Source organism: Mixophyes fleayi, chromosome 6, assembly GCF_038048845.1.
Source record: "Mixophyes fleayi isolate aMixFle1 chromosome 6, aMixFle1.hap1, whole genome shotgun sequence".
Lineage (NCBI taxonomy): Eukaryota > Metazoa > Chordata > Amphibia > Anura > Limnodynastidae > Mixophyes > Mixophyes fleayi.
This window is the reverse complement of record NC_134407.1, coordinates 141,451,639-141,479,050: the sequence shown is the minus strand read 5'-3', so window position 1 is coordinate 141,479,050 and position 27,412 is coordinate 141,451,639. Positions and strand designations below refer to the sequence as shown.

At 41.0% G+C, this 27,412-nt stretch overlaps 1 protein-coding gene across 2 annotated transcripts in view; it reads left to right on the top strand.

Annotated features, from left to right (window-relative positions):
- The window catches only part of PDYN (prodynorphin), a 28,073-nt gene extending 1,740 nt beyond the window's left edge, over window positions 1-26,333 (top strand). Inside the window, exons 2-4 of one of the 2 annotated variants that reach the window (XM_075176599.1) lie at window positions 10,268-10,388; window positions 17,690-17,835; window positions 24,142-26,333. In XM_075176599.1, the coding sequence (XP_075032700.1) occupies window positions 10,364-10,388; window positions 17,690-17,835; window positions 24,142-24,849 (879 nt within the window). In that variant the 5' untranslated portion in view covers window positions 10,268-10,363 and the 3' untranslated portion in view covers window positions 24,850-26,333. The remainder of the gene's footprint in view (window positions 1-10,267; window positions 10,389-17,689; window positions 17,836-24,141) is intronic. The other variant, XM_075176600.1, reaches the window with a different exon arrangement.
- The last annotated feature ends 1,079 nt before the right edge of the window (window positions 26,334-27,412 follow it).

Below are 27,412 nucleotides of genomic sequence, written 5' to 3'. Positions count from 1 at the left end.
TACAGTTGCTTTAATAGTATTGGCATTTTCCTAAATCATACAGAAATATACAGGTATAAGGCACCTTCTAAAAAAGATCAGCTCAAGTTGCTACTTATTAGATTACAAGCTTTGTGGGGCAGGAAATAGTGCCCCAAAATTATCTGCACAACTTATTGTGCAATCTAAGCACTGTTTAATATTGACACTAGGAACTACAGCCACCATCACATCACAATGGCAACCATAGTGGGAGGTGTAGTTAGCTGCAATATTCTTACCACTGCATCAGAAGCTCTGCTATGTCCTTATTTCACAACACCCCAATTTCAGTAGTTTTATTGAAGAACAGAATCCTGCAACCGGAGGATAGTACCCAGGGTCACTTCTCTGTAATAACTCTGACCTCCTACACAGTTTTCTATTTTCCAAGTCATTGATTTGCACAAAATAGCAATAAAGACAAATAAAACACAAAAGAGTATAATTCTATAATAATTCCAGACTAGAATTGGCAAATGAACATTTTTATACATTGCATCTTAAGCCAATTTACAAGGAGCTAGAGTAAAACATTAGAAAAGCAGATATATTTAGAACAGTAAAATAACAACTGATCTTCCAGAAAGAAGCATAAAAGAAAAAGCAACAATTTCAATGTAATATGTATGAAAAATGCACAGGTGATTGGAAAAGATTGTTTATTAAAGTGCAGGCAGATATTTAGGATATTCAAAGACATGCCTGTAGGTTATAGGAGGATGGATACATTGTTACAGACAATTCAGATGATATACTTAAGGCTTGAAAGAAGGACAGTTGTTATCTATCTATCTATCTATCCACATATATACACACACACACACACACACACACACACACACACACACATATATGGATAGGTAGATAGTACGTGTGTGTGATAAATGTGCATTGTTGTAGACATGGAAGATAATCACATTGTTGAATTAAATGAACAACAATATATTGTTACAAACAAGTCTGTTGTTCTATATATGTATTAAAGTTGAATACAGAAAATGTGTCCTAGAGATAGGGTTAAATATGGGTAGATACTTTGTTAAGGACAAGTCAGTCATTCTAGATATAGTGTGTGCTGGAGGAGTTTGGACACATTTTGCAGACCGGTCATATGTCCAAGATATCAATTAAACGAGAAATTATAGCTTTTATTATCTATGGGACAAATGTTGTACATATGGATTAAAGGAAGATGTACACAGTGTTACAGACACTTAAGATGTTCTAGGTATGTATTAAAAGAGGATGGACACATTGATACAGACAAGTCAAGTGATCTCTGCATTTGATAAAGGCACGATAAATACATTATTACAGAAGGGTCAGGTGTTTGCTTATATTAAGCGATAATGGATAGATTAGTAAAGAAATCTAGAACTTACATATGTGTAAAAATGCATCCATAATTCTCTTAATTCATTACTAGAACTAGTGCCTTCAGCACTTTGTTTATACGTTATAGAGCTCGGCAGACTTCCTCCATCCCACACAGCAGGAGAGCCATGAAGTGTAGAGGAGGCTGGATGGGACAGACCTCGGTACTATGACAGTTTGACATGCCTCAAGTCAAGTTGAGCTGTCAGACTGCACTGTGCTTGCTTCCGGCCCGGCATCCACAATATGACACAGCTCACCTGCTATGTGTGCTGGAGGAAACCGGTCCAGGAGAGTGCAGAGCAAGCTGAATGAAATGCTCTTTTTCAGGGTTATTTATTTACTACATAGTGCACATATCAAACAAACAACATTATAGGAGGTGACACATTGACACATCTGATTTATATATATTATTAAAATACCTTATCTGTCTGTAACAATGTATCCATTATTTTTGAATAATTCTCTAGAACATGTGACGTGTCTGTAAACTAATTTTTGTAGGTATGAATAAAGACCTAATGGATACATTGTCACAGACAGAGAACAAGGATGGGGAATGGGAACACTGATACCACAGTGAGTTAAATGACAGATTCATCCATTGAGAGGGTACTCTATAACGCAAGAAAGAAAATAAGAAAGAAGATAAAAGTTAAAAGTGCTGGAAAAATGCATTGGTTTTTTTCACTGATTTTTTTTTTTTTTTTAAATGTGGTGAAAGAAGTGGTTTGCTGCCCTCTTGTATAACAGTGTTCTCAGCAAGCACCTATTAAACGTGATATTTTGCTGATCTGCATTGCCCCTCCCAAAATTCAACTCTATTCAAATATTATTATTAGAATCTCCCAACTGCGTGGGGCCCATATATAGTCAACTAGAAGGAAAACCCATGTGCCGCTGCTGCGCACCGCCAAAGGGGTGTGGCCATACCATTGGAGGTGTGGCTGTGTGTCATTGGGGGCATGCCTAGGAGGTGAAAAGCAAGGAATAATTTAATATATCCTCATTAGAGAATACAATTATTTGGTGCTACAGGTCTAGGGACGGAGCCCTGTAGCACTGTCATTACAGAAATGCCCAGCAGCTTTACTCACATATGCTCCATGTATCCAGGAGCTTTACACACACATGTACCCTCTGCCCACATGCATTATTTACACATGCCCCCCACTATGCCCAGCAGCTTTACTCACACATGTCCCATCTACCCAGCAGCTTTACTCACACATGCCACCTCTGCCCACATACATGCCCCCTCTACTAAGCAGCTTTACACACACATGCTCCCTCTGCCCACATGCTTTACACACACATACCCACTCTGCCCACATTCTTTACACACACATACCCACACTGCCTACATGCTTTACACACACATACCCACTCTGCCCACATGCTTTACACACACATACCCACACTGCCTACATGCTTTACACACACATACCCACTCTGCCAAGCAGCTTTACACACACATACCAGCTCTGCCCACATGCTTCACACACATACCCACTCTGCCCACATGCTTTACACACACATACCAACTCTGCCAAGTAGCTTTACACAAACATACCAACATGCTTTACAGACACATGCCCTCTCTGCCAAGCAGCTTTAAACACTCATACCCACTCTGACCACGTGCTTTACCCACACATACCCACTCTGACCACATGCTTTACCCACACATACCCATTCTGCCCACATGCTTTACACACACATACCCACTCTGCCGACATGCTTTACACACACATGCCCTCTCTGCCAAGCAGCTTTACACACACATACACCCTCTGTCTAGCAACTTTATACACACATGTCCCTCTATGCCAAGCAGTTTTAATAACACTTGTCCTCCTCTGCATAGCAGCTTTAATCACACATGCCCCTCTCTGACCAGCACGTTTAGTCACACATGCCCCTCACTGCCCAGCACCTTTAGTCACACATGCCCCCTCTGCCCAGCAGTTATAGTCACACACCCCCACACCTTCCCCCCCACCTTCCCAGGAAACAAAAAAACAGGAGAATAAAAAAATAAAATTAGTAGCAGAAAGAAAAAATCTTGCTAGTCTGCAGTACAGGCCTGGGCCCCCTGGCATACCCGGGCCCCAGTAATCAGTATCCCCCCTTTCGGCACCCCTGGTGAGAACTGTAAACACACACAACGGCTGATGTACAGTTTGACGTAGGTCAGGTTTTTTCTTTAGTAAAATGTGTATTGCGCATACACACCAAAAGATCACACACACATATTTCCCTATTATTTATCTGTGGTTTCACAGATTGAACTACTGGTGTAACCTAACCACCAGACACTCACCGACTGCGAGTGCCAACTGTGCACCAGTTGTAGGAGAATAGTCCATGCCATCACAAGGATCCTTCACCGGCACCTGGAACTGCTTACTTCTGGGTGTTCTGTATAGCTTCTGTAGCATCTCTTTGCTGGTGACTGTAACTGGTTCCTCCTGACCGCTTACTTTGGATCAGGACTGTAGGACAGCAAGCAGAGTGTTGACTCAGAGTGGATCAATACAGGACAGCCAGGGAATACATTAGAGGGTTAGCTCACATCTGTAGGTCACAGGAATACAGCAGAAAACAAGCATTATGCAGGATCTTGCAAGAATAGTATATTGTTCATATTTAGTCCTTACAAGGACTGTATCATTTGACTATGTGGTAGTGATTATCATCCAGTTAATAAATTAACTGCCTGATAAATGCTTCCAGACTAAATTCTGTTATTTCTGAGGTTTATGCCCGGTAAATCCACCATTTCAAATTTACACCGTCTTTATACTCACGTCCAGTTGCCCCACCCGGCTGAGGACAGGGCAGTGGTGGCATCTTTGGATTCTGCCAAGGCCTTTGACTCGGTCGAGTGGGAATACTTATGGAACGTTTTACTCAGATTTGGGTTGGGGACTGAGTTTATTAAGTGGATTTAGCTACTGTATTCAGCTCCAGCGGCAAGAGACTCAGTAAATGGAAACACTTCCCCTTGTTTTGGATTGGGGCGAGGGTCCAGGCAAGGTTGCCCCTTGTCTCCAGCACTATTTGCGCTGGCCATAGAACCCCTGGCCTGTTTAATTAGAGATCATCCTCAAATTGTAGGGCTTCCATTTGGGAAGGCACAGGATACTATAGCTCTATATGCTGACGACATGTTACTATTCCTGTCAGACTCTGATGCCTCCCTTGACCACCTTTTAGAGGTGGTTAATAAGTTTGGATACTTTTCTGGGTCTATTGATTAACTGGGACAAATCTTATTTATTCCTGCTTAATGGTGTGATCCCCCTTGATGACGGGCATAGGCATTCCCTTAAATGGACCAAATGTTTTAAATATTTGGGTGTCTGGATATCCAAATTTTCAAGTGAGTTTGTGTCCCTCAACATTAACCCGGTTATAGAATACTTTAAAATGAAATCTCATACATGGAAGAGACTCCTCCTCATGGTCACGGGCAGGATCAATTTATTTAAAATGGTTGTACAACCCAAGTTTTTATACATTCTCCAACACTCCCCAATATATCTCCCAAGGGCGATATTCCATAAGATAGGCTCATCTCTTTGTTTGTGAGGAGAGGGTAGGGGCCGTATCCGGTTGGCTACACTATGTAGGTCTAAGGCTGATGGAGGGTTAGCCCTTCCAAACCTGCGTTTATACTATTATGCAGCACAACTTTCTCACTTTATTAGCTGGGTGGGAAACCAAGTTCCTATAGATTTGTTGGGTTTTCTTGGTGAGTAGGTGGAGTCCTATGATTCTGGTAAATGCGCTTTTTTTTGCCCTTGGGGATTCTGTTTATGGGGAAATGTCTGAGTCAGGTGGCCCCAATAGTTAAACAGGCCTTGGAGATTTGGCGTATTTCACACAATATATTGGCAGGTCAAGGTTATGGCCCTTCTACCCCTTTGTGGCATAATCCCTCCTTCCTTGAACTTAATAAACTGAGAGAATACAATATATGGTGGAGATACAATATTGTGAATATTGGGCAGTTGTATCAGTCTGGTTCTCTGAAAACATTTGCGCAACTGTCGCAGGAAAAGGGAATTCCTAACTCTGCATTTTATTGTTACCTTCAACTAAGACGCTCTCTTAAAACAGTTTCCTGCCTCCCCTCCATTAATTCAACCATCTCCTCTCAAGAGTCTTCTTCAAAGAGTGGGTACGAGAAACACTATATCCCAACTCTACTCAAACCTTAATTATTCACTTGCCCCGAATGACTTAGACTCTCTGAAAGCCAAATGGCAAGTGGATCTAGGCCCTCTATTGGACGAGGAGTGGTCTCATATGCTTAAGTGTCTCCGCAGCGCCACATCCTGCCTTCGCAACCAACAAATACATTTATATGTGCTGCACAGGGTACATCTTACCCCAGTTAGTTTGCAGTGTATGGGCCAAAGAAGTGACTCTTCTTGTCCAAAATGTTGCTCACCGTCTGCTGATTTCTGGCATATGGTATGGCACTGCCAGGTTGTAAATACCTTTTGGTCAGAAGTTTTGGAATGTGTTCTTAATACTGTTCCCCTTGCCCCCCCCCCTTCCTCCCCATGAATCCCAAATGTTGTCTATATGGTATTTCTTTAGAAGACTTAACAAATAAGTATATAGCTGCACGTTTTCAATTTAATGACGCTTGCCATGGTGGTGATTTCTAGGGTGAGGCAGGCGCCTGACCAACCTGAGGGTGCTGGTTAATGTCACTGTACAACATGAAAGATACATGTACACATGTAGAAATGCTACATCAAAATATCATAAAATATGGTCCAGGTGGTACATGTCCAGATATCGAGCTTGTTCCAATGACTCGGTATCTTCTGATTAATTCACTTGCTGGAGGTTGGGGAGAGAGGATCCCTTTGGAAGACCCGTTCCATGTAGAGGTTTGCAATTTTGCTGGTACTCTCTAATGTTCAATTTCTTATGTACCTTTTGCTGCATCTTGGTAATACTAAAAAGCTATTTGTGGTGAGCCAGATAATTGCATTCTTCTTTAATGCTGTCATATATATTATGGAAAACAGATTAATTTGGTGTTAATGTGAATACTGCGTCATAAATTGTTGATTTGTGATCTACCAATTGTAATTGAGCAGCATTATGCATCAAAGATGTCATGTTTGTGTATTTGTTTTTTTGTATAATTTATTTTTGTTTTGTATGAGTTTAAAAAAAAAATAAACGTGAACAATAAGCCATTTCTTTTCATCTTAGTGTGAGGGAAAGTGGACCCAGTGACACGTCCGTATGCAGATTTAATTATATCTTACACTTACTATTTATTCTTTAAGCACTAGTAAGGGGGTGAGAAATGGACAAGCATAGGCTGAGTACCATAAAGTTGTCTTCTCGGAAATTGCCTGTGGTAGACCTGGATGCAGATGCATATACACCTGTCAGGAGGCGTATCTCTTGCAGGGCTGGTGCAAAATAGAAGTGTAAAATGATTGTGGTGACAATCAGCAGCATTAGCTACCTTCTTCTGATTGGCTGATTGTGTCCTGACCCCTCCCACTACTTAATTCATTAGTGTGGTTTCTATATTATATGATGTTGCATCAGTCTATTCGCATTAATTAAACAATATTTCCATTTGGTCTGCGTCAAGAAAGTAGATTCCTATTTGATTCTTAAAGGAAATCAACATAGTTGTATTAAATTGAATTTAATTTGAACTTTTATTTTGTATTTTTATCTACATTCAATTATATTATACATGGACTTTTGCATTGTAACAAAAGCAGGCATTTAGCTGGCAATATGCAGAGAAAGCAGGGAAGTAGAGTAAAACATTGGCACAGTTATGTACCTAGGTGGAGATTAAACCAGGTAAAAACATATGTGTTGTAAAAGTTGGTTTACTTACAAGATTTAAAAAGCTGCTTCCTCTCAGCAAACACAGGGTGTATCTGAAAGTCTAAATAGAGCCAGGGATGGGCGTGTCCTTTTTAAAGAAAAGGTGGGTGTGTCACCTGTCCATCAAGCTAGGCCTGTGGGAGGAGTGTCAGGTATAAAACCCTGCTTGTTTCATTGTTCAGGGAGATCAACGCTGGGCTAGCTGGCTGATCTGGACAGAGAGCTGGACTATGTATAGTAAGCGTTGAGGGTCTCCATAATTGCTGTGCAAGTATACGGTGTCAAAACATTATTACCATCCTGACAATAAAGAACCATAAAAAGGAAGAAGTTGTACGCGTGTGCTTCACCAGTAGCGGGCTCTTGCCACAGCATTTATTAATAACACTGTCCAGACCTTATTTTCTCTTATGTATATGACACCTCATTACAGTATTGTGTGCAAATAGGGTAATGTAATTTTTGCATTTACTACTACTAACATTGTCAAGCCACATTTCTACACTATTGTGTTGTGTAAGCATACAGACGTGTTACTCCTGAGATAAACCTTGCATATATGCTGGTGTTGTAGAGCTGGACGCATCGAGATGCATTCAAACGAGCATATGCAGGGTAATGTGCTTTTTCATGCAAATGTGTCCAACGCTATATGAGCCCCACAATCTGTATCTCTGCTTCTTCCCTCTCTGCCTGCTGTGTTTTTGTCTTGTTTTGTATCTCTCAAGGACATGTTTGAGCAGATGTCTTTCTGTTTATTTTATATGAAAAACAGCCGATTTAAGGAAAAGAAAACAGGAATGAGAAAAATGTTCACTCTTACAACAAATATATGTGTAACTGTATCTGTAAGGAATGCACTTGGAGGGGCATAGTACAGGAAAGGAGTGCAGCTGTCAGGAATCCCAATTTTCAAAGCACTTTAGTACCTGTTGCATGTGACCAGCAGAGTAATTAGTTCCATCTTTTTCTCTACAAGACATGAAAGGTAATTTGCAAGTGCAAAACATATGCATTTATAGCTGCAACGCCCACATCCCAGTTTTGGGAACTGCCCCTGGATTAGCTCCTACTTTTGGAAGATTGCATATTTCACTAGAAATGTGTATGGTGGCAGGGCCACCATTGGAAATTGTAGGACCTACTACAAATGAAACAGACAGGACCCCCTTTTCTCCTTGACCAACCCGCCTTCCTCGGTCTGGTGGACACAGTGGTGTTGCATGGAGCCACGATACTCGGAGCAACAATATGCACCCCAGACCTCCCCACATGCCCATCAGTCCTCCCTACATATCTCCCCGCATGCCTCACAGACCTCTCCACATGCCCTTTACATGCCCCACAGACCTCCCAACATGCCCTTCACAACTCCCCACATGCCCCACAGACCTCCCAACATGCCCTTTACACCTCCCCACATGCTTCACAGACCTACCAACATGCCGTTCACACCTCCCCACATGCCCCACAGCCCTCCCAACGTGCCCTTCACACCTTCCCCCATGCATCACAGACCTCCCAACATGTCCTTCACATCTCCCCACATACATCCCAATGTGTCGAGAGAGAGAGAGAGAGAGGCTGGTGCTTTGATAAATACAGCATAAATATTGAGAAAGAGAGATATGTCATGTATAGTATATTGCACGGACATTGGGGAAGGTTTTACTAGTATTGGCAACAGCCCAGAGACTGCCTTTGTACAGTGGAAGTATCCTGGTGACCTGGTTAACATCCTGTGTTTCTGCTATGTTGGGCACTTTCAAAATAGCCCCACCAGACCCTGCATAACATTAATACCAAACCTACATATTATAAACCCCACCCCCACCCCATAGCATTAATCACCCCATGTCACTTACCTATCTTCCAAAGCACATGGAGTCAGCCATGTATAGAAAGGGGAGAGGTGAAACAGATAGGCTAGATAAGGGGAAGTAGAAGCAGAGGGGAAGACTGGGATGGGAGAAGAGAGGTGTAGGACAGGAAACAGATGGGAGTGGTGGGAATAGTGGTGGCCGGTTCCCAGGGAGGAGCCAGCCACCAGGAAGTACAGCAATGATGGGACTGGTCCCTGATAATGCTGCACAGCCCCTGCTACATTTTCAAACATGGGGCCCCACTAAGAATGAGTGAGGACATCAACAGATCATTGAAGAAAAACAGCAAAACCCTGGCCTCGGATAGCGTTTCCTGTGATCGGTCTGGGCCCCATAAACTGGTGCTTCATTTATTCCCCCCCTGATGGCATTCTACATGGTCGACAGTGTGAAAATGTCACTTCAACGTCTAAGTGACTAACACTTTGGGACCCTCCCCCCATCATTAATTACAACTATTAAATTTTTCTCCTTTTCACTGATTGGTTTATCCATATTTATGTCTTAAATTAAGCAAGGGAAGCACAGTGACACTGTTGTTAGCATTGCTGCATTAGTTTGATTTCAACCAGGGTCCTATCTGTGTGATGTTTCTATGTTGTTTCTATGTTTGCGTGGGTTTCCTCTGGGCAGTCTGGTTTCCTCCAACAATCCAAAATCATTGTGGTAGGATATTTGGCTTCTGACAAAATGAGCTCTAGTGTATGTGTGTGTCATATGGGAAATTAGATTGTAAGCTCTAATGGGCCAGGGACTGAAGTGGATGACTACATATTCTGTGTACAGCACAATTGCTTGCAGGAAATACATGTCACTGCAGTGGCTTCTGCTCCTAGTGAAGGCTTTTTAGACAGGCAAATTTTTGTTAGTGACAGGCTATGGTAAGTTAAAGGGGCCACGAGATTACAGTTACGTTTTGGCAATAAGGTTATGGGTAGGTTACGGTTGCATCCAGTGACATGACGGCTGTGAGTGGAGGTCCAGTTAATTTTAAGTAATTGCTCACTACTAGTAACTTGTTTCCCTTTACATAATGTCCTACATTCTAACTTAGAATCGAGCTTCACACCATGACCTTTAATTTTGAACTTGGTCTTTTTCAGAAAGATATCTCCGTTCAGAATTCTTTTTAACCATTCTCCAAAGCACATACTTTGTTTGGCTTCATCTAGGAAAATCTCAGCACTTTTATCACACCAATGATTTTCACGACCCCTGCCTCACGTACGTGAGTTGCACTTTGAGATGTTACCGCTAGAGGTTAAGTAGAGCAGCATGGTTCCATGGGCAACCGAGTAGACTTTGTCATGTTTCCACTGATATCATGTTTCCACTAATATAGTGGTAGAAAAGTGATAAACATCCAAGCCTACAACGGTAAAGCAGATTTCTGCATTGTATGATCCCCAATGACACTGTTGACAATGATTCACTGTTCAACATCAATTGAGACTTATTATAATAGATATTGCTTATATAAATGGCATGGAGATTCCTCTAGATATTGGCATGACAACCTAAACAACTCCTCCTTTTTTTTAAGAAATATATAAAATAATAATGCAAAGGGGAGGGAAGCGCAGTGGCGATTTTTAAAGGGGGGGGGGGGGCGTCGATTTTTAAAGGGGGGGGGCGTCGATTTTTAAAGGGGGGGGGCGTCAATTTTCACACGGGGGGGGGGGGGGGCGGCGATTTTCACACTGTGCCTAGGGCGCCAAGGACCCTAGCACCGGCGCTGTATATCTCTGTTATATATTAGTGCCTTTTTAGAGTATGGAATGTTCTAACTATAAATAATAGATATGTTTATGCTATTCATATAATCAAAAAGTGTTTTGGTAGAAAAAATATACCAGTGGTAGTCAGCATATTGATGCTGACTACCCCAACACTACATATCCCGACTCTGAGACACCGATGGGGGCCCACCCTGACCAGCTTTCAGGACGACTTCTGACTAAAGTGAGTGGAACTCATGCCGATGCGTGAAGATCCCGGCGTCAGCTGATGACGTCAGCCATAACCGTAGTGCAGTCATCGGTGCTCTGAAGGGTACCCCCTACAGAGCACCGATGACTGCGTCGCGGTTATGGCTGGACGTAATATTAGTTGATGTTAAACTTTTTGTATTTTTTAATTAATTCCCTACATTGTGTTTCAGTCACTGCCCCATTGGAGCTTACAAAAAGTCAATAAACCTAAAAGTATGCTTTTGAACTTTGGGAGGAAACCAAATCACCCAGAGGAAACCCATGAAAACACAGGGAGAACATACAAACTTCACACAGATAGGGCCCTGGTCAGAATCAAACTCATGACCCCAGCGCTATGAGGCAGAAATGCTAACCACTCTACCAAAGGAACACCCCTGGGCAACATATTCTTAGACTAGAGCAGTGGTTCCAAACCTTTTCAGTTCGCGGTACCCTTAAGGTCTCCATAATTTTTTCAAGGCACTCCTCCAAAATAATTACTGAGCAGTCTCGTTTTATAAGTAGTTGGGTCAAAATAACATAAGAAGTATTTAGGTCAGGACAGAAATACTTAATAGTTGTTTGCAAAAAAAAGGAAAAAAATATTTTCATATTTGTTTTTCAATTATATTTCTGTAAAAGAACAATTTACAGCTATCATTAAGAGCAATAAGATCAAACAAAATAAAACAACAATATGTACAAAAACCATCACACTGAGCACCTGCACGCTCACACTGTGCCCCTGCACGCTCACACTGCCCCTCTGTTCCTTTACTTGCCTTACTTGGCCTTATTTCTTCATTTTCTTCTGTATTCTATCTTCCAACTCCTCTCTCCGTGGCTCCTCACTGAATATATCGGACGTGATGATGTCACGACCCCCATTCAGTGAGAAGGAAACAGGGAGGATTGAGGAGGGTGAAGCCGGATTGTTAAGTATTTTATTTTTGCTCTGGCAGCGGCACCTCTCTAACAGCGCCTCAACACCCCAGGAAGCCTAGGCACACACTGTACAGTAGGGGAAACAGTACATACAAGGTAGACAAAATAAATGCAGACATAAAAACAAAGGGTATGAAGGACCCTTCTCATAAGAGAGCTTACATTCCAAGTGGAAGAGGGCATAGCTGAAACAAGAGGAGCGAGTGTGGCTCAGAGTGTAGATAGGCACAGTTGTGAGGGTACATTAGTGTGAATAGTGTTATTAGGGATAAGGTCACATCTATAAAAGATATGGGTTTTCAATGAGCGTCTAAAGATTTAAAGGCTGTGGGAAAGCCTGATTGAGCGTGGTAGAGAATTTCATAAGTGGGGAGCAGCACGGGAGAAGTCTTGTAGGCGGGAGTGAGAGGTGGTTACCAGAGACGAGACAAGTTTCTGCCCCTCTGACACAACGAGATCCAGGAGGACGCTGACAGTTGGGTGCAGAGGGTCCAGCAGCCAAGCAGAGATGGTAAAAGCAATTACAACTGAGCTCAGTGTCTAGCTGAACAGATGTTGAAACAGCAATGATAGTTGAGGTCTGTGGGTTCCACAGCTGAGCAGAGATGGTAGTTCTATAGATCCTAAAACAACCTTGTTTTTCAGTATGACGTCGATCCTCAGCGCTGCTGTGACGTTTGCCAACAGTATTCAGAAATATCCAAAGCGTCATATTTGTGAGAATAAGGAAAAGTGGGAGCTGGGCAAAGAGCTGAACCAGTGTACAGCTCACTCCAACTGCCATCCGCATGTCACAAGTCAATGGTGCTTCCTCTTATGTTCTTAATGACAAAATAGCTCAACAGCATGTTTGAGCTATCAAGTCATTCAGAACCAGGTATTAAAACTGTCCTATCCTGTCTTCTGTATGACGGTTTTAACCAAACTGCCAGCGATTGGACAAAACAGTCATCAGTTTAGCTGTTTTCAATCCGCCACACATCACCAGCTATTTTAAATCGCAGCCTCAAACCATCCTTTAGTAAATTTAAAGCTGCCACCAAACTCGATTCTTGGTAAATCTAGCATTAAGTGTTATTTTATTCAGTCTCTGTTGCACAGATCTGAACATAATCTGTTACTGTGACCACACTGAATGCAAGTGGCTTTCCCATAAGAAATACCAGTTTACTTTCATCTCCAATCTATGTGGTTAAACTAAGCACGTTTTCCTTATATGTAAGCACTAAAGCTGCATGCAGAGGAATGGGTAGTATACTGTCCTGTCTTGCATCTTTTAGATACTTACACATGCACAAAAGTTTAGCATGCTGTGTCCAATAAATGTGTGGAGCACAATAATATGCATCACTCACACTCATTCTTGATACTTATGGACTACTGCATTTGAACTGCTTTTAGAATATGATCCCCTATTTCTTTATGATAAGTATTAAAATAATAAAAATGATCTTTCAGTCTAATAATAATAATAATAATATTATTATATAATATTGCACTTCATTAAATGAATTATATTATTTGGTGATATCCGTGGGTCAGAAAATTATCTAAATATATGACGACAGTGTAACTTACCTCTGATCTTGTATCTCCAATGTTTCCTGGAGAACTCTATAAACCGGTGTCTGATAATAGCTCTTCTGTATTATTAGCAGCTCAAGTATTTGTCCTGTGGACGTCAAGTACTCTCACTGACTAGGACTCTGAAGTAGATCATTATTCATCAAGTGCCACTACTCTCTAATGCTTAAAATATAAGATGTTATTATTAGCATGTAATTCTGTAAATGCTGTACTTAATGTGCTAGGAAATTAGCAAGCTGCTCTTATGAGGCATTACCGATCTCTCTGTGATTTTTTTACTCTACTCCCTTAGTTGAGATATCCATTATGGATAACTGTTTCAAAATAAGTGATGTAACACAAAGTGGACGCTGAATGTGCTTTTTGAATGAATTTGGACTGTACTTGCCAACTTTGAGAATCTCCAATCTGTGACATCCTGAAGGGGAGGTTAAGTGGTAAGTGCGGGGGGAATTACAGAGTGACCCCGCAAACCGTGTTATTATAGACTCACCCCTATGGTGAGATGTCACAATCATGTAATTATGCAAACAGGGTTGGAATCAAAATGACATGACACAATTTATTGGGAAGTGCGTCATTGAGGCCCCTGTCCTGCCCACTTCACTATGACAGTGGCACAGTGGCGTAGTGGCGTAGTGGTTAGCACGTCTGCCTCACAGCATTGGGGGTCATGAGTTCAATTCCCGACCATGGCCTTATCTGTGTGGAGTTTGTATGTTCTCCCTGTGTCTGCGTGGGTTTCCTCCAGGTGCTCCGGTTTCCTCCCACACTCCAAAAACATACTGGTAGGTTAATTGGCTGCAATAAAAAAAAAAATAAAAAAAAAAATTGACCCTAGTCTCTCCCTCTCTGTCTGTCTGTGTGTGTGAGTGTGTGTCTATAGTAGGGAATTTAGACTGTGAGCTCCAATGGGGCAGGGACTGATGTGAATGAGTTCTCTGTACAGCGCTGCGGAATTAGTGGCGCTATATAAATAAATGATGATGATGATGATGATGATGAAGTGGATGAGAAAAAGGCCTGCTCTCCCAGAGGTCCTGAAGAATTCAGGAGTATACTAGTCATTCAAGGGAGAACTACCCGAAATTAGGGAGTCTTCTGGCTGTAAAAAATGAACGGCCCCCCCTCTAGGAATAACCAGCTCAGTGCTGAAAGCACTGCACTTCCTACCCCCGTGGGCTGTGGGTAGTAGGGCAATATCAGCGAGAACAAAGTAAAAAAAAAAAAAACTGATGCCATTTTGTTTTGTGGAACTACAAGTCCCAGCCAGCCCTGGCTGCCCTAAACAGTGTGGGCATTCTGATGCTTGTATAACTAGCACCAGCATACCATTGGCAGCCAGGGCACACTGCCACAACATTTTTAAAAAAATAATAAAACCCCAATAAATACACTAATTTATACCACATAAATTTATTACAAATAACAAAACCCACAATATACTTAACGATCTGAATTCATCCTCTTTTGTTAGCAGCTTTTAATCCAAATGTGTTTAAAAACCATGTACCAAATAATTTGTAATTCCAAATGTCCATGATTGAAAATGTCCCAAATAATTATAGATCCAAATGTCCATGCTTGTAAATATCTTCTGTTCTTCTGGCCATCTAGTTGCTTGCAGTCTTCTTATCTTCAGGCAACTAGGGCCCCCATATTTGTAAATCCAAATCCGGACCACGCTTGAATAAAATAAAAAACCCACTTTACAAATGACACAACATCTGCTTGTACAGTGTACAAACAGCCCAACGCTAATGAGCAGAATCCAGCCGCGAGGTCTATTTACAGACTATGGGGATTTCCCACTCTGTCATGGGTATGTCACATGTTTCAAAATATCTGTTACTTGATCAAAATCCTTGTTATATTACTTTTTAAGACTACAACCATTATGTGGAATCCCCTCTCTCGTAAAACAAGACTTTTCCCTAATTACCAAACCTTCAAGTGTTTCCCTAAAAAGACACCTCATCGCAACATTATAAAATTTTAGAAACACCTTAAGCTCACTAGGCTGTTCTACCTGATTACCACCTCTCTACACAGTTCACACAAAATTTACATTTATTCTCCTTTTATACGTAAACAACCTATTGACCCCTAAATCAACATAGCTGTTTGACTGGATAAATTTAGCAGTAGTAGTAGTTTTTTCCTACTGCAATCTGCTTGGACCGATATTCACTACGTAGCAATTAACTTCATACGTTAACCTCATGCTATTTTTTTGTGGCCAATGGAAAGCAGGACAGATACAGCGGGGACTGCCCTCCCCCCCTATATCTGTCTAGTTGTGAAGGTCGTGAGTATCTCAATCCCCAGTACCACAACTGCAGTGAGACACTGAATCAGAATGAATGAGCTGTACTCTCATTGGCTGCCAGTCTGTACTTCTCCAGAGCTTATAGTCTCATAAGTGAGACATGATGAAAGTCTCATATTATGAGAATAAGTTCTGCTGCCTCAGGGCCAAATTAAGAGTCGAATGGGCCCGGAGCTGAAAATTATGAAGTGCATATTGTAAGCAACACTGTGTCCCCATCAAGGATGTACCTAACTCATTCTAGTAACCGATATAAAATACAGAGATCATCCTAGTGACCTCTGTACAATGCCGAGATCATCCTAGTGACAACCATACAACGCAGTGAGCATCCTGATGACATACAATACAAAGAGCATTCTAGTGACCAATATAAAATACAGAAAGCATTCTAGTGACCTCTATACAATGCAGAGAGCATCCTAGTGACCACCATACAATGCAGAGAGCATGCTAGAGACTGAAATACAATGCAGAGAGCATCCAAGTTACCAACATACAATGCAGAGACCAGTGCACCGTCACAAAGGCATCCTCTGCTCATACTACACTTTACATATTTCCTCCACCCCCTCCACCATTGGAGGAACACACAGAATATATACAGTGGATATGGTTTGTATAGACATACAGTTACTTACCTGCCAGAGATACTGGAATCCAGCTGCCTTTTCTCTGTGCTTCAACCGCATGTCATCACCTCCCCCATTTCTCTATTACCATGGATCAGTCCGAAGGTGCTCACCAGGCCCAGTTACCCTTCTTCTTCCTCCTCCTTCATCCTCTTCCTTCTTCCCGAATCACAGTTCAGCTGGGGCGGTACATGCACTGCACCTCCCCGGCACTTGGTAACTACGTGTGTGAACACACATTCCTTTAGTGCTCAGTCTCACATAACTAACCCTCAGCATCAAAGGAGTGTTCTGTGCCCTTACTGAGTGCCAGGGAGGAACAGTGCATGTACCACACCAGCTGAACTGTAACTGAGCCCCTGTGGCAGGAAGCTGGTCTGCTGCCCCTGTAATAAAGTGGCATGAAAAGGGGCCAGCCACCATGAAGGAGACCGATCGGGGCCAAAGTTGGCTTATTAATGACTTCAATCTGCCCCTGTGCCTATTTATGATGCACAGCCTGAGGCTGTACCTCCAGCCTGCCCCATTGTTAATCTGACCCTACTCTGTCTGGGAGAGTCCCCCACCACAGGACAGGGAAGTAATATGCAGAAAAGTGATGCAACAGTCGTGAGGGGGAAATGTGTTATTTCTTTATTACTATTATTATTACTTCTATGTCTTTTTGTTAATACTCAGTCTTGTTTGATTACTGTGTTTGTTCCCAATTGCAAAGTTCTACAATGCTTGTGCTATATAAATAAACTATAATAATAATAATAATAATAAAAAATATATAGGTATCTTGTGTTCTCATACTTTGGAACATAAAAATGTTTACTTATTTATGATTGTTACTAATAGCTCCTCATTAGCCAATCTTTTGTTTAGTAAAGTCTTGATGTTTACCATAATAGAGTTTAACCAATAGCTAAATGTTTCTCAACAATAGGCTAAGAGCATATACACCACTTGATCAATGAAACAATTTGTGAATTTTGTATTTTCAGCGATGTATTTGGAAACAGGAGTCTTACCATCAGTAATAATAGATTTGTTTCCTTGTCTGTGTCACTACAGAACATCGTTTTAACAAAATGGGTTTGCTGGTTCTGATAATGCTGCTGAGTCTCTCTGCTCCACAAGCCACCTGTGCGGACTGTGTGTCCTGGTGCTTCTCCTGTGCCCTGCAGATCCAATTAGCCAACACTCACTTCAATCCTCTGGTATGTTTCTATGGTTAAGAGCAAGGTACAAATAAGAGGATGTTTGAGACTGGTGTGCTGAATTAGTGATTGTCTGTTTTTCTGTGTCACCAATTTTGTTGTGGGCTGGAATAGAACAATCTGTGCTTATATTGTGGGTAGCAGTGACCTATCCATTTGTGTGATTATCTTAAAAAATACAGTTTGGCATGTGACAGAGACAGTGTCATAATGTGAGGAGGGGAATGGAGGTACACAGGAAGCCACAGTCTGATAGTTAGATAGTTGAAGGAGCAGGTTCTCCAACAACTCAAAGTAGTGATGAAGGCCTTATATAAGCCTTACATAATTTTAACTTCAAGTACTGTTTTAAAATGAATAGGAAAAGAATGGATTATTGATCGTTAATTCCTTTTCTTGAGAGACTCCATGGCAGCCATAACTATAGGTAGCTTCCTTTCTCTGTTTAGACAGGTAACAAAAAACACACCCTGGATGGTATATAAGGTAGCTACTCCTCTTCCTCTGTGTCTTTGAGTGACTTTCCAAGCTTACTTCTGAAAAATATAAACACAAAAATACAAACACGGGTAGGAAATTGGGCTGCCATGGAGTATCTCAATGTAATGAACTGTAAAAAATATTTTATTTTCTACTTTGGACTCCTTTGCATCCATAACTATGGAATGTACCAAAGTATATACAATATGGAGGGCCCATAATAAACAAAACAGCCAGAAATGCTGCAAATGCAAGATTTATTTGGAAGCTGAACTAAGAACATCTTTACCAAACTCAGCATCCAAGGTGGATAGGATATCCAGCAGCACGGTGGCTAAGTGGTTAGCACTTCTGCCTCTCAGCACTGGGGTCATGAGTTCAATTCCCGACCATGGCCCTATCTGTGTGGAGTTTGTATGTTCTCCCCGTGTTTGTGTGGGTTTCCTTTGGGTGCTCCGGTTTCCTCCCACACTCCAAAAACATACTAGTAGACTAATAGGCTGCTATCAAAATTGACCCTAGTCTCCGTCTGTCTGTGTGTGTATGTTAGAGAATTTAGACTGTAAGCTCCAATGGGGCAGGGACTGTACAGTGCTGCGGAATCAGTGGTGCTATATAAATAAATGATGATGATAATTACTAGTGAAAGTATGAATAGATGACCACCCAGCTGCTTTGCGCCAATGAGACCTAAGCCTTGGTTGCCAAAAATGTTGCCACTGCTTGAGTTTAGTGGGTCTTGAGGATCTCTGGCATCTTGCAACCACTACTCTTGTAGACCTGTTTAATTGTGTCTCTGATGCAATTGGAGATAGTTTACTTAGAGGGAGCATGCTCTCTTCTGGGCCCAATTATCAGCACCAGGAGCTGTTTGGTCTTTCTAATTCCTTCTGTTCTAGACAGATATATGGAAATTGCTCTCACTAGATCTAATTTTCATCTTTTGGATGTGAATAAAATTATTGCAGCACCACTTCCTGATTAATGTGGAATCTAGAACCACCTTCAGCAGTTTTCTGGATTGGCTGTGAGAATCACTTTATCCAAATAGATATTGAGAAAAGGGTCTTTGCACCATAAGCTTGTAACTTTCCCACTCTGTGAGCAGATGTAATTGCTATCAATAAAAATTTCAATGTCATCCATTTCAAGGAGACTTTCATCAGAGGTTCAAAAGGATCATACATTAAAGTGTTTAGAATTAAATTTAAGTCCCATGTGGCCATAAAAGCTCTTATGGATGGACGAATCCTCTTTATAGCCTGGAAGAATCTCATAATCAAATCTTGTGACGCTAACTTGGTGTCCAAGAATATGTTCCAAGATGACACTGTACCTTAATAATGGAAACTGCAAAGCCTTTGCTGAACTTATCCTGGAGGAAGTCCAGGATCTGCAGAATGTTGGCTTTTACTAGGTTGAATCTGGTTCCACAACAGAAAACAAACTTCTTCCAGATAATGTAATAGATATCTGAAGAATTCTTTCTTGCATGTAATAAGATATTGATTACCTGATCTGATGCTCCTTTTGCTCTGAGCTGATTCCACCCAATTTCCATGTCACCAAAGATCTGGATGCAGAATTGGATCCTGGGACAATAGACCTGGACAAAGAGGTTCTCTGAACACTTCCCAGGACACTCAAAGCCACAGTCAGTGAAGTCAGAATGGAAGGATTGCTATAACTTCTGCCTTTTACTTTCAAAACTCACTTGCATGTGATCAGTGGAAACAGAAGGAAGACATACTGCATTCTGCCCATGGACTATTCAGAACATCTGTCTCTTCTGCTTTTGGAGCCCTGTTTTAAGTGAAAAATCTGTAATTCTATGTATTTGTCACCATGATATCCACTTTAGGAAGCCCATACCTTTCCAATTGTAGCTGGAAGAACTCCTGGTGGAGAGACCACTCTCCCTGATGAATTTGTATTTGGCTGAGGTAATCTGCTACTACATTTTGTGCTCCTGCTATATCTATATAATGCTGAAAGTGCTGAAATCAGATTCTTCTCTGCCCAAGAGATGGTTTTCGTCACTTCCATCAACAAGGCTTGACTTTTGGTTCCCCCTTGCTGATATATGACGACTACCAATGTTCTGTTGTCTGAAAATATTCTGAGATATTTTCCATATGCTCTAATTTCCAAGATGTTTAAAGGAAGACTTGTCTTGATTTGAGACCACTTATATTGCATTACTTGCCCTTGAAGGTGAGCCCCACAACTTCTTGTTCCAGCAGAGACATCCATTTTGTTCTTAAGTTTGGGTTGTCTGGTGGTTCTTGACATGGCATTGACCAGAGAATCTCTGACCATTGATCAGAGATCTTGGGTATACCATCTTGCCCACATAATTATTCCTATGATGGTTTAGGACATCCCCACCAATCTCAGACCTTTCTTTATTAAAACTCGCTTCTGAACCTGCAGCTGGCAAGGTAGGAACTGGATCTTTATACACTTTTGCTGTGAAAATAACTAGCTGAATGCCCAGGAATTTAATCTTTTGTTATGGAATAAGATAACTTTTTATTTTGTTCAAAATCCTGATTCAAAAAACGTATTACTTCAGCAGTCTTGTAACTAACACTGATTTCCGAATTCCCCACAACAAGAATGTCATCCAAAAAAGGCCATATTTTGACCACTTTTCTCCTCAGTTCCACTATAAATGAGACAAGCACCTTGGTAATTATCCTCAGAGATGTTTCAGCACAAAGTGCAGGCAAGTGAACTGGAAGTGGTGGTCCAGTACACAAAAACTGATTAACTTCCTGTGATGTACAGCCACAGGAATATAAAAATAGGTATCCTGAAAATCTAATCCTGTGAGAAAGACCCCTTCACTTATGGACATAAGGATGGTATTCACAGACTCCATAAAATAATGCCTGGTATGGACAAACTTGTTGAGCCTTTTCAAATTTATGATTGTGAGAAAGGCCCCTGATATTTTTCTAAGCAGGAAGAGTCTGGAGTAAAATATTGGCCTTCTTGATCTGCTGGATCAAGAGAGATTGCATGAGACTGTATCGATGTCTGCTGACTGTCTCATATTGCTACTGATTGTGCCCTGGTAGATGGAACTTTGGACTGAACAAACAGGTTTGTATTAGGATAGCAATGAAATACTATTTTGTGCCCATTTCTTACACTATTCAGCACCCACAGATCTGTGATAGTGGGACCATATCTGTGCATTATGTGCTGTTCTGCTAGCTATAGTTATTATTGGGGGGCTGATTTAGGTAACAGGCATTGCCAAGTTCTCTGATTTGACCTTCCTTCTTTGTTCTTAAAAACACAAAAGGATTGCTTAACAGAAGTCTGCATATTTTGTTTCCCATAATGCCTCCCTGGCTTATAGCTCCTCACATCTCTACTGCTGATTAGCCAAATAAGGGTATTTAGACCTTCTATCCTGAGCTAAGCAGTTAGACCTAGACCCAAAGGACCTTTGTATAAAAGTGTCCAATATATCTCCAAATGGAAGAACTCCTGCAAATGGAGGATTAGCCAGGCTTTTTTTTTTATTGAGGATCTGCTGCACAATGGCGCAGCCAAAGGGATCTTCTAGCTACCGCCGTTAAAGCCGTTGTCCTGGCTGAGAAAACAATGTATCCTGAGAAGGTTTCCTACATAATTTCAATGATTTTCAACATATGCTGTCTACTTGATTTCTCTTGGACCTCTCTATAAAGTGTCTCACCCCATAATTTAAGCGCTCTAGCCACTGAGGCCAAAGTCACTCCAGACTTTAGTGCAATCCTAGAAGAAACATGAGACTTCTTAAAACCACTCTTCATCTTACTATCCATAGGGATGTAAAAGTACCACCATCCTCTATAGGAATTGTAGTTCTAGAAGAAAGACTTGCCACTGAAGCATCAACCTTAGGTGATACACTCCATTTCTGGACCTCACCATCAAAAGGGTACATATAATCCAGTCTGCCTAAGTTAGCTTGATATTTATGCACCTTCGTCCATTCCTTTAATACCATATCCTTTATTAATTGATGGAATGGAAAAATTCTACCTTTCATGTTATATTCAAAGATGGATTTTTGAATTTCTATGGAAAGTTGCTCTAAATCCATACCTATATATTTATATGTGTGCTTTAATACACTTTACACTTTTTCCAGATTAAACATTCTGAGTGACTCATTGATTTACCCAGAAGTATTACTAGAGGTATCCTCTCCATCTGCTGGAGAATCAGTCTGATTGCTCACACATGACTTCCAAATATATGCTTTAGACCTAGGCCTTTTTAACTCCTACAGGGCACACAAATCCTCCTTACTGACAAACTCCTCTCTCAACCACTCTATCCTTATATTGTTCTGGTGGCAGTTTTTTCCCTTTGCTTGAAAGTTGCATGCTGCACAAAACAATCCATCTACTTTTATTAAAGGCTATCACAGTCTTTACATATCTTTGTACCTCGTTGTCTTTCCTCTCTCCGGCTCCACAAGAGTACCAGAAAAGATTACTAACTATAAAAAAAAAAACATCATATATAGCAAGCCTATATTAAGGGGCTTACCTACTGCGGGTGTTTCAGCTGTTTGGTATTCGAATTAGGCTCCATCCATGAACAACTTGTAGCAGATTCAGCTTAACAAACCTTTTTCTTTTGCAGGGACAGCTCCAAGAAGCTCCTGTTCCTCCACCTCTATGGCTTATGGCCTCTGACGCAAACCACACGCATGCACTAACTACCGGCACTCACATTTGAGCTGCAAATTCAAAGTTACTGCAAACAGCACCGCTCCTAAGGTAGTGGTCTGATGTGCCCCAGGTAGCCAGCCCCTCTGCGGCTTGCAGCATTACTGCTGCGTCCCCGGGAACTCCAAGTAAGGTAAGCCACTACCTACAAAAAATAACAAAACACTACCTATACTAGAGACAGAAAAAGACACAAGGCAACAGGGTGAGCTAACTTCAACACCATCCGGGGTGTGTTTTTTGTTACCTGTCTGTACCTAACCAGGAAAAGGAAGCTGCCCATAGTTATGGCTGCCATGGAGTCCAAAGGAGAAGTATCAATGTTTTTGTTATTGTTAATTACATTCCTTGTAGCTCAACTCGCAGTTTAATTTATCAATGCCATAGACAAATGGGCATACAGAAATAAAACATCAAACTTTTAGGGTAGATGACTCTCTAATGCATATTGGGCTCAATAATTAATCGTCCAAGTACAAACGTTAAGATAAAAAGCAAGCACAGGCGATTTATCTTATACGATTAGTGCCACTACAAGGTCATACATGTGACAGTGTTCATAAAAAGCCCAGGTTTTCTGCAGAACTTGGATTTATGTTTTTTGATGTTTATTGTAAAATGCTTGCAGCATGAAACTTCTTGTGAATAGTTATACACATGGGGAGCTTGTTTATGTTCTGTTGATCATGGGTCCTCCTGTGTTCTAATGTAAAAATTCTCAAGAAGACTAATGGTACAGTTTAACATTCATCCCTGATGCACTACCCTGAGTTTGTTCACCGGATGTACAAGTGCCCGTGAGTATGTAAGATCACCAGTGGGTTGTCAGAATTTAAAAAAAGACACTGAAGACCTGCCAGTCAGGTACATGTGTGAGAAAAGGTAATAAATACAATTAAGGCTATTGCTTAAATAATGTATGTACTGATCCTGCTTTATTTTGAACTGTTGATATACTGTTCTGTTGCTTGATCCTGGAATCAACTTTGTTGTCAGTGAGATAAGATTTTCATTTGTCTTTCTGTACAGATGATGACAGTTACATTATTACAGATGGCAATTTTACTGACTATAATATACATTTGTACAGGTGTGCTCTTTACAGTGTGAAGGAACATTGTCATCTATAACAGAATGGGAGCGATGTGAGAGGATCCTGTCTCCTTTAGGAGCTGTTCTAGAAGTCTCCAAACGGGAGCAAGAAAGAGTACCGTTGTCCTCAGATCTGCCGGAAATGCTAGTCAAACGTTATGGAGGATTTATGAAAAAATTAGATAAGAATAAATTCTTCTTTAACTCCCCTAAGCGAGATAATAGCATCTACAAGGGAGAAACCAGCAAGACATATGGTGGTGTCCTGAAGAAGTATGGAGAGAGGGACCTCCTGGAGATACCCGACTCAGAACAGGAATCTGTGGTCAATGAGGAATCAGAGGAGCAAGACAAGGCATGGAGTGCAAGAGATGAGAGAAAGCGTTATGGAGGGTTCCTACGCAAATACCCCAAGAGGAGCCTGGAGAATTTACAGGGGATGGAGTTAGAGAGAAGGATGCTGCTGAGCCCAGAGATGGAGCCAGGACAGGGGGTAGAGGAGGTGGAGACAGAACAGGGGGTAGAGACAGAACATGGGGTGGCTGATCTTCAAAAACGCTATGGGGGATTTATGCGCAGGATCCGGCCCAAACTAAAGTGGGACAATCAGAAACGATATGGGGGATTCCTCCAGCGTCAGTTTAAGATTAGTGCAAGGTCAGAAGAAGAGCCCAGCACCTTTTCAGGGGAGTTGTCTGACCTTTAGGAAACTTTAGTGTCTGCAGAAGGTGGCAAGGAGGTGGTGGAATGATCAGAGGCAACTCAAAAACCTAAACATCATCATCATCATTTATTTATATAGCGCCACTGATTCCGCAGCGCTGTACAGAGAACTCAATCACATCAGTCCCTGCCCCATTGGAGCTTACAGTCTGAATTCCCTAACATACACACAGACAGACAGAGAGAGAGAGAGACTAGGGTCAATTTTGATAGCAGCCAATTAACCTACTAGTATGTTTTTGGAGTGTGGGAGGAAACTGGAGCACCCGGAGAAAACCCACGCAAACACAGGGAGAACATACAAACTCCACACAGATAATTCATTCTTTTATGTTTAGTCTTTGATTCAGCCATCCCTGAGACCAAAAATATTCTTGATGGGAACAGTCGCATCACACAGCCTGAAGATGTTGCAGTATACAATTGCAGTCTATGATGAAGCTATACCTCATAGATAGCAAAAAACATACAACACCATCTGCAGACTATGAGAAGCTGCTGCACTCTGCCAATGAATTTCAGCATAACACAGGTTTTTCAATTACCTTGAATGTATGGTACATTATAGTATGTACAATCAACAAATGTACAAACAGTACAAATGATACACCACAAAGTTTCTATGGAAATATTTAGTTATACATAAGTAGCATAATTTAGTGCTTCATATATTGGGAGGGAGCCACCATCCCTTAGAGATATCAAAATAATACATTTAACAGAAAAGAAAAAAGTATCAGAAAAGAAAAAAAAATTGGTTTTTTTTTTAAAAAAAAAAAGCTTTCTGTCCTAAAAACTAGGGCATCATAATAATTTGCATAAAGAGATATCATTCACGAACCTTTAACTAAATTTAGTTTTTGTCCCTGGAAAATTGAGGAAATTGTAGAGGACAGGATAGGAGAGTTAGTGCTGAATGAGAATGTTTATTTATTTTTTAATCCCATTCCATTGAAAGATTTGTTCTTTTGGGTTTAGTGAATAGTTTGAGAAAATATATCTGATGAACAACCTCCCCTTTGAGACCTGGGGGTAAATGTATCAACATGCGGGTTCTTCAACACCCGCGTGTTCAGCGATTAAATTTCAAGCGGCGCTGCATTGTAAAGGGAAGTTTCCCTTTACAATGCAGCGCCGCTTGAAATTTAATCGCCGAACGCGCGGGTGATGAAGAACCTGCATGTTCATACATTTACCCCCTGGTCTAATATCCCATTGGCTCACCTTTCCACTGCCTCCCATCCACCTAGTCTTCTCCCCTTTACTTATATTCTCTTTTTTCTCTGATGGATGAAAATGTACAGCTGTTTTTTTGCTGTCATATTACCGCTATATAAATATAAGAAGCCACCTAATTTTCTCCATATCCTTCGTACAGTTCATGAATAAAAGCTGTTACTGTTTTTGTACCCAATAAGCAATTTCTGCATTCTGCAAATAAATTCAAATACACATTTCTCAACCCAACTGCTTGTTGCTAAATATGTGAAGAAATAAATGAATTTCTGCTCTTAATAAACTAATTTTTGTGTCCAATAATTTGTTGTCAGTGAACTTCTGTAACCTGCCATTTACTGAGGAATCGTAATTTCTTGAACTGAATGGATTAATGATGCAGGGATGGAGGCACAGGTATACAATCATGCAAAACTAAGTCTGGCAAAATAGAAAATATGTTCTGTAGGTAATAACTGCACTGAAACCCTTTATAATCTCATCCACTTGTGTTAAACCCCTGAGAGATAGTTGTGCCACTGTCATGGATTGTGATCGTGCTGTAGTCAGGGGCGGATTGGGAACTTAAAGTGGCCCTGGAAAAATTACTGAAGTGGCCATATGTGGGCGGGACTAAATCAACTGTAGGTGGGGCCAATACAAAAGTAGGAGGGATTTAGAACTACTGGAATTTGGTTGTAGTACTATTTAGGAAACTCTAGATGTCATGACTTAATACATAGTGGGTCATCTCTAAAGCAATGCAGGGCAAAAGCTGCCAGTCCTGTGCTATAAAAATACATGAACCCTTTTACATTATCTGTGACTGGTTTATCCCTCTGTGCTCCAACTTGTTTAGTTGCCTACTAACACATGCTTCCAAAAGTCCCTTCAAAGAAACATATCTGACTTTGTTTATTAGGTGTAACTATTATGAAACATGTTGGCACAATCATATTTCATCAGTCTGCCAGAGCAGCATATGAGGACCTCAAGCACAATTGCATCTTTCCCTGACATCATGAAATGCAAGCTACAAGTCTAATCTCTCTCTATATATAATGTATAAATATGTGTACTGTGTGTTTCAAAAATGCATTAAAAATAATCCTTATATTAAATGGCTGTCCAGGTGCGATCAACACAAAGGTGAAAAAAAATCTGCAAGAAATCACTTCTTTTGTAACGATTGTGTATGAGCACTAAATGTGCCCAGTGATTGGAGGTGGTTTGAATTATCAGTGTAGGGAGGGTTGCCAGACAATGGCATAAGTAAAGGGGAAAGCTATTCCAAGGGTATGCTAGTGATATAGTAAGTACAAAGGAGGAAG